This window comes from Asparagus officinalis, chromosome 7 (assembly GCF_001876935.1).
Source record: "Asparagus officinalis chromosome 7, Aspof.V1, whole genome shotgun sequence".
In the NCBI taxonomy this organism is placed as follows: domain Eukaryota; kingdom Viridiplantae; phylum Streptophyta; class Magnoliopsida; order Asparagales; family Asparagaceae; genus Asparagus; species Asparagus officinalis.
Genome location: NC_033800.1, coordinates 47,992,370 through 48,000,179, shown reverse-complemented (window position 1 = coordinate 48,000,179; position 7,810 = coordinate 47,992,370). Strand labels below are relative to the sequence as shown.

Genomic DNA, 7,810 nt, shown 5'->3' with positions numbered 1-7,810 from the left:
TATATATATAAATATATATAAAGAGAGATGAGCTTATGTCAACTTAAGTGGATATGAGGCCTTGTCCACCAAACTTTTTATCCACTCATCTTGCTTTTAGACATGTGCATGTGCCATAAAGAAATATACAAATATTAAAAGACTTTTCATATCATTCATGGATCCCTAGGCAACATCAATGGATAAAAAAGTTGGTGAACGGTCCTTTAAGTTGACATAAGATTTTCTCTCTCTCTATATATATATATATACACACACACATTGACACATACATACATACATACAACAATTACATGTATCAATATGACAGTATATAATAAATTTTCATAAGTACTTAAGTAGATGAAAAATAACCAGGGGAAAATATTTAATAAGCCCCTCAAATCACTGAAATTAATACTAAGTTATTTTGAAATTAGTCCCTCCAATTAAGAAGAGTAGTTGTCACTATTAAGTGGATTAATTTGAAACTACTTAAGAGTTGAGGGATCAAATGGCAATTTTAGTGAGTAGAGGGGGTAATATCAAAAGATGAAAGATGCAAGGACTAATATGCAACACTTATATACTATTAATAGCCAAAAGGCAAGAGGGGCTCTATCACTGTGTGCGTGTGTGTGGAACTGGGGGGGAATTGAAGTAAGCTATTAAAAAAATCAATCTTCAAAGATGGTACGAATCAACTTTTTACCCCACTACCACTATAATAGCATTTCACTTATTACATAATGTCAACGGAGTATAATAAGAAGTTTTAATCTTTATACATATATGTAACATGTGCGTGTGTGAACTGAGGGAAATATAACCAAAGACGAACTTTAAAATATATATTTGCAGAAGGGAAAATTAATAGAAAGAAAAAAGGAAACAAAGAACTCAAGAAGCAAATTCATGAAGTTTACTACCTTATCAAGGCCCATAGATTTCATTAGAAGGACAACACCATCAACAGGAATCTTAGAGATCTCGGGACATGAAAACTCTGGAAACAAATCATCTTTACTGAAGGCCGCCGAAACAGGAATCTTAGAGATCTCGGGACATGAAAACTCTGGAAACAAATCATCTTTACTGAAGGCCGCCGAAGAGTAGAGGCGATAACAGTGGCCAGGTCCAGTTCTTCCAGCTCTCCCTGCACGTTGGGCTGCTGAGGCTTTGCTTATCCACTGGACTTCAAATGTTTCCATCCCATTGGCAATGTTGTAATGCTTGACCTTCTCTTTACCAGTGTCAACCACATATTTTATTCCTGGAATTGTCAGAGAAGTCTCAGCCACATTTGTAGCAACCACCACTAGCCTTTCTCCTTCAGGTACCTCTTCAAATACCCGAAGCTGAGAAGAAGCAGGTAGCATTGCATAAAGGGGTAACACATACAAAGGACCAACAGGAGTAGGTTCCGCTTGTTCACCCATAGTGGAAGGGACAAACTGAGTCTCCTCTTCTTTGGAATGCATTGGTGCAGTTGGTTCTTCTTTAGAATTTTGGTTGCATGATTTTCCAGCTAAGGCTTCAAAAGAAGCCTTCAATGACAAAAGACCTCTAGAATCTCCTAAAAGATCCAGAACTAAATCGGTCTTCTCTGAGGTTGTTTCAGTATCAGTATCATCCCCAAGATCACTGTCTGTTTCTGAGTTAGATGAATCAGAATCCATCTCCGGGAAGTTATCATCCTCTTCAAAAGAACTAAACCTGTCAGTCTGCTGGTCTGTAGTGCTTATCTCAAATGCTTCATGGATATCCTTCATTTCCATGTCCAGGTTTGCAGTCCCATCATTATCTGAGTTTCTTTTAGAATTGTTTGTAATTAATTGCTTTGATGCTTTCCTTAGCTTCTTACACAGGAACTCCACTTCCCGTTGCCCAGTAACAAACACCAGTATGCCTCCAGGTGGTAGCTTCTTGTGGATCAACATAACCTTCTTATAAGCTTGACCTAAATAATCCTCATGTGTCTTCTTTGAGAAATGAATAGTCACCGGAAATTGTCTTACTGGAACTTCCAGAATAGGTGGAGTCTCATGAAATAATTTTTTGCCAGAAATGAAGTCTTCAACTCTAAGTGTAGCACTCATAAGTATGATCTTTAATTTAGTGATCATCTTGTCACGGTCAATTTCTACGCCTGAAAGTATTTTCTCCCGCTGCTCCAAATATAACTTCTGCAACATGCAAGTTGATTGTTAGCTAAGAGAATACTCTTCTGTTATGCTTAAAAAGACTAGGCAGCTTAAGTAGAGATGCATCTATTGTAACCTCGCGAAGTTTTATAACTCGAGATAGCATTCCGACAAGTATATCTGTGTTCAAACTTCTCTCATGAGCCTCATCCAGGACAATTACAGAGTAACGCCTCAGTAAGAAGTCACTCTGCACCAAAGGGAAATGAAAAATGAATTACAAGTGATCACGTGAATAGAATCTTGTTGTGACACTAAATGGCGCTATTTTAAAGGCCAATTTCATATCAAAAAACCAGATCAGGTTAAGTTGAAAAGGAGCCCTGTATCTCAAAGTTTGGATCAATCAATTAAAGGGTTATTTAGAAACAAAATGAGGAGAGACTGTCTCATATCAGGGAAGAGAAACATCAAAATTCTGTAAACTAACCTGAACTTCTCGAAGTAAAATTCCATCAGTCATGAACTTAATAGAGCAACTATCTCCTATCCTTTTATCATGCCTAACTTGAAAACCAACCTCCTTTCCAAGACAATAACCCAACTCAAAGGATACTCTCTTGGCAGTGGCAAGAACAGCTACACGTCGCGGTTGTGTAACACCAATGATTCCTTTCCGGTCATTACAATTTTTTGACCCAAAACCAGCTTCATATAAGAACTACAGTACATTGAAACAGAAAGCAGAGATTAGGGAAAATAATTTTTAAGAAGTATAATGCCACTGTTTGGAATTTTAACTACATGAAAAAGGTAAGCAACAGAAGCATACCTGAGGTACTTGAGTAGTTTTACCACATCCTGTTTCTCCACATAAAATTACAATTGAATGCTCATTTACAGCTTCCATTATCTCCTGCTCCATCATAATTATTGGAAGATCTCTCCTCTTCAGTTCAATATCCTTTGGCCGTGATACGTGCACCACAACAGGAGCAGTCAGATGTTGAAATTTATTATTTGAAGTGATTTCCATGTCCTTCACAATTGAATTACAAACATTCTGGTCCTGAAAAAGAAGCAAACAGATGAAAGTAGCATCTGTAAGTATCATGATGAATCCAGCCAAGGACATGCTACATAAGGAAACTTCGCTTATATAAATCTTCCCCCCAAAAAAAGAAAAAGAAAAAAAAACTCTGTCGAATTCGTCTTCCACTGCCAACAACCTTCCTGGCTTCCTCTTCTCTTCAATGTTAGACCGTCATCGACACGTAACTTTATATACGCTGTACTAATTTTTTGAATATTTATTGAAAATTAAAGGTTTTCATTTTGAATCTATTGATAAAATTAGTGTCAATATTTTCATTTTTTATAGTTGCTTTAAATTAAAACAACAAAACATGTTACTTGCTTTATGTGTTACACTATATGCATTTTAACGTATCGATAGGCCGAGGATTACATTACACGATTTCGTTTTTTTCAACATTGCTAAGATGTAAGATGGAGGAGGAAGTATACGTCTTGGTATTGGATCTCTCTGTTGGAAGCTATCCTTTACAGGCATGATGTTTTTGTAGTTATTATACTAGTACTATCAAATGTCGTACTTCTAACATATTTAAGGCAAATAAAAAACATATGAACTACTAAACAAAACCATAACTATAAATGACGATTGTTGCCTAACTATTTGGGTTCAGACATATGAAGCCATTATTAGGTAAATTTCGTGTCATATTAAGCTTAGTTAAATGTTACTTTTTAGGAAATATATGCACCTAATTGGTACCCCCGACATGATTTAGAACCTGGACTTCCACATCCACTTCTACTCTCGCCTTAGGTCTTGATACACCTGTTTTGTTTAAATATCTTTTACGACTCCTACAAGCTTATACTTTCAAAATTTCTTTCAAGTACCTCAACAAAAAACATGAATAATATCCACAACCATATATGAAACTATACTAAAAAAGGCTAGTCAGTAGGAGTTTTGGATCAGTAGTCAGTTGTACATAGCAAAACTTCAGAAATCTAGTGACCTCAAATGCACACTAATATACAACAGTACCAGAAAATACAAAATATTAAGGTCAGAATACATTATTCAGGAAGAATCAAAAGAGGGGGAAATCTACAGATAATCTAAAAGAAAACTAGACTTCCTAGCAGTTGAGGTTAATAGAAGGTTGCACAAAAGTGATATGTGATGTGCACCACTAAATTAAGTATATCATACTAAAACAGTGGGTCCAATTCTGCAAAGTATAAAATAAATATTGAAGCACACCTGAGACCGGGTGTCCTTTCCTTCCTTACAACTACCCAGAACAGAAGGAGCATCATTCTGCTCTTTACCAACGCATATGTCTGTATCATTATGTATACATTCTGGGGGCGGTGTCACTGAATTTGATCTCCCATCTGAAATAGTTGAGATTTTACTAACTTCCTCTAAATGGGTTTCAGCAGCCTGGCTATGCTTGCGATCATCAACTTCCAGACATTCCACAACCTTCGCATCATTATCCATAAGTGTATTGCGTGAATAACTTTGACCGAAATCGTGGTTCAAAACAGCTTCCTCATCACAAGGAATGCTCTTCTTTTTCTTGCTTTTCAACCAAGAAAGATCCTCGGGCACTTCCAGTCCTGCTTTAGAGAGTCGCACTGCTCTTCTACGCTTCTCCTTCACAGTGTCAGCCTATTTCACAACCAATTCATACAAGTTAACTCCAACCGCATACAGCAAAATCAACAATTAAGTATATTACAAGGTACATACATGACCAATTGTTCCCGAAGATTGTAAAAGTGAATATGCCCCATCCCATAACTTATGCTTCCTACATTACATAAGAACATAAAGAAGGATTTTCATATAATTATCCAACATAAAAATAAATTTTGGTATATTTATAAATAAAAGACGGGTTTGAAAGGCAACCTACTCCAAAATCTCAATGCTTTTGTTTTGCAACAGCTTCTTCTCTTTCTCCTCCTAAAATAGTAGAAAAAACAACTCAATTAAGGCAAAACCATTCTTTTTAAGTGGAAAAAAACATTTTTTATCAGCAAACTCAGTCCCATACCAGCAACTTTTTCATTTTCTTCAGTTTGCTTTTGCTAACTGGTGGTGCTTGCTTGTCTTTTCTCTTCTTCAAGCCCTAAAATTTGCAAACATCAGCCTTGTTGCTAACTGGTGGTGCTTGCTTGTCTTTTCTCTTCTTCAAGCCCTAAAATTTGCAAACATCAGCCTTGTACCCAATTAAATGGAAAAAAAATCAATTAATATCATTAGTACCTTTCCCGTTTCTTTAGTTTTGCTCTTTTTCTTCTCGGGTAAAATAAGTGCATTGCTTCCATCCATGCCTGAGCTGAAGAACCAATTCAAACAATCAACTTTTAAATAGCAATACGAAAAAACAAAAATTTTCAAAGCTCAAATTGAACAATACTTACTTCCAACCATCTCCAATCCCTTCTATTTGATCAGAATTAGACATGGTAGCCTCCATCCTACAACCTAGGAAGAGAGAAGAAGGATAAGCTTAGGTATTTTGGGAGTCTTAACTGGTAGGCGAGGAGATCTGGTTTAAGATAGCGCCACTTTTCGTCCCACATAAGGCAAGTCAAGAGAGGGGCAGATTGACCAAGTTAATGCATAGGGAGAAGGGATACCGGTTGGGCCTTACTTTAGTCTATCCTGTCGAGGTGAAAGGCAACACGCCAATGATCGACGAATGCAATGAAAGTGAAACACATACTTTCTACATACACAAGCAGCCAGTGCCTAATTTATGAAGGCTTGGGCATCAATTTTTGATGGACCCCTTGAAAATGGAAGACTTTTGAGGTGCACATCTAAAAATGCAATTCTAACAACAAAGAACGTCTTAAAATTAGAATTCAATTTGTTTAGTTAAATTCGATATTCATAATTACCTCCCCTCTTGGCCTAAATAAACAGGCAAAGTTTTCATCTCCTGAATACAACCGGACAACTGTGTAAATCAAACACAAAACCTAAAACTTTACACAAATTCCATGCAATCAACGCACTAATTGAACAGAAGGCATCCTAATCCCAAAAAATTCCATTCAAATCCAACATTATGAAAAGAAAATTGAAGACATCAAAGCGAATTTCCAAAACACCTGCAATTATCTGGGACCTGCAATTATCTGGGAATAAAATCGCACCAAATCATCGCACTTCATCATGAACCAATGGTGGATCAAGAAAAAATTTCTTAGGGGGCAGACGACGATATCTATTTACCTAACAATAAAATATAAATAATAAAGCTATAATACAGAATGGGAATGCAATCAATACACTTTATCAACTACAATGTATGTCTGCAATGTGATAGATAAACAAGCATGAGCATTTTCCACTAAATATTACTTCCACTAATGAAATTAAAATATGCATACTTGCTAGTTAAAATACTCTACAAAATCCAATTCTTTATTGTGGGAATTTATGTTCGAGTGGTTGACAAGGACCTTTTTGTAAATAAGCTCTTTCAACATTGGCGAAGGCAGGATTTTAATAGGGGGCCCATAGAATAATCAAACACCAACATTTTTAACACAATTAAATAGTATCTCAACATCATTATATAATAAGACTTTCAAAATCATATTTTCAAATTTTAATATAGTGTTTATAGTATCATTCTTCTTGTCTTCATTTCTTAAAATCATTTTATGACATCTTTGTCATCAATTTTACAACATACTAGAAATTTGGCATCTGCAAATGCATGCGATAGGAAAACATATTGTTTTTGCATATTTTTTATTTTATTAAATATAAAATTTTATTTTATCTTCTTTATAATGAATGATAATGTGTGCTAATGGTAAATAAGAAAAGAGAGAAAGTCAAATGATTCTCTAAGAGAAAACTATCTTTTTACCTTTATTATTTGATCGTGATGTCCTAAAATAGGACTAATTTCCTTTATATATCATAGGACAACTAGTAGTAATATAGATATAGATATATGCAAAGGAACCTGGTATTTTTTTTAATTTACATATAATTATTTTTAAAAACATAATCACTTTATCTTTATATTTTTTATAAATTAATAAAATATAATAGATATAGGAGCTTCAATCTTATTTTCATGTCACTCTATGATCTAGAAAGTTTTTTAAGAGAAGTAAATAAAGAGAAGAAAAGTAAGGTGAAAATATGTTCTAATAAAAATTAAATAATCTAGGATTTTCATGTCTTTAATGATCTAGAATGTTCTTGAAGAAAGAAATAAATAAAGAGAAGAAAAATAAGGTGAAAATATATTCTTATAAAAATATAATAATCTAGAATTTTCATGTCTTTAATGATCTAGAATGTTCTTGAAGAAAAAAAAGAAAAGAAAAGTAAATATTTTTCTTCAAAAATTACAATTCTATCTTCTAAATTGCAAAGGCAAGGAGAAAATGTCCTTCATTCCTCCACTTTTTTATTGTCCCACTAAGTTTTTTATATAGTAGCATATAGTTGTTTTTTTCCAATATAAGCCACCAAATAGCTATTCATATACTCATATCTCATTCGCATTCATAGATCATTCTTAATAGTTTACGTCGCTGAAAATGATCTTTAAACTTTTGTCATTGCAATGGGAAAGATTAGTGCCAACTTCACCAACCTAGACACT

General features: G+C 34.6%; 1 protein-coding gene across 1 annotated transcript in view; it reads right to left on the bottom strand.

Moving 5' to 3' along the window:
• The window catches only part of LOC109848675 (ATP-dependent RNA helicase DEAH13-like), a 7,849-nt gene extending 2,072 nt beyond the window's left edge, over positions 1-5,777 (bottom strand). The window contains exons 1-11 of the mRNA XM_020418302.1: positions 5,595-5,777; positions 5,437-5,509; positions 5,225-5,299; positions 5,084-5,133; positions 4,918-4,978; positions 4,423-4,836; positions 2,956-3,192; positions 2,614-2,844; positions 2,260-2,373; positions 1,036-2,165; positions 909-966 (exon numbers count right to left, since the gene is read on the bottom strand). Coding sequence (XP_020273891.1) covers positions 909-966; positions 1,036-2,165; positions 2,260-2,373; positions 2,614-2,844; positions 2,956-3,192; positions 4,423-4,836; positions 4,918-4,978; positions 5,084-5,133; positions 5,225-5,299; positions 5,437-5,509; positions 5,595-5,650 — 2,499 coding nt within the window. The 5' untranslated portion in view covers positions 5,651-5,777. The remainder of the gene's footprint in view (positions 1-908; positions 967-1,035; positions 2,166-2,259; positions 2,374-2,613; positions 2,845-2,955; positions 3,193-4,422; positions 4,837-4,917; positions 4,979-5,083; positions 5,134-5,224; positions 5,300-5,436; positions 5,510-5,594) is intronic.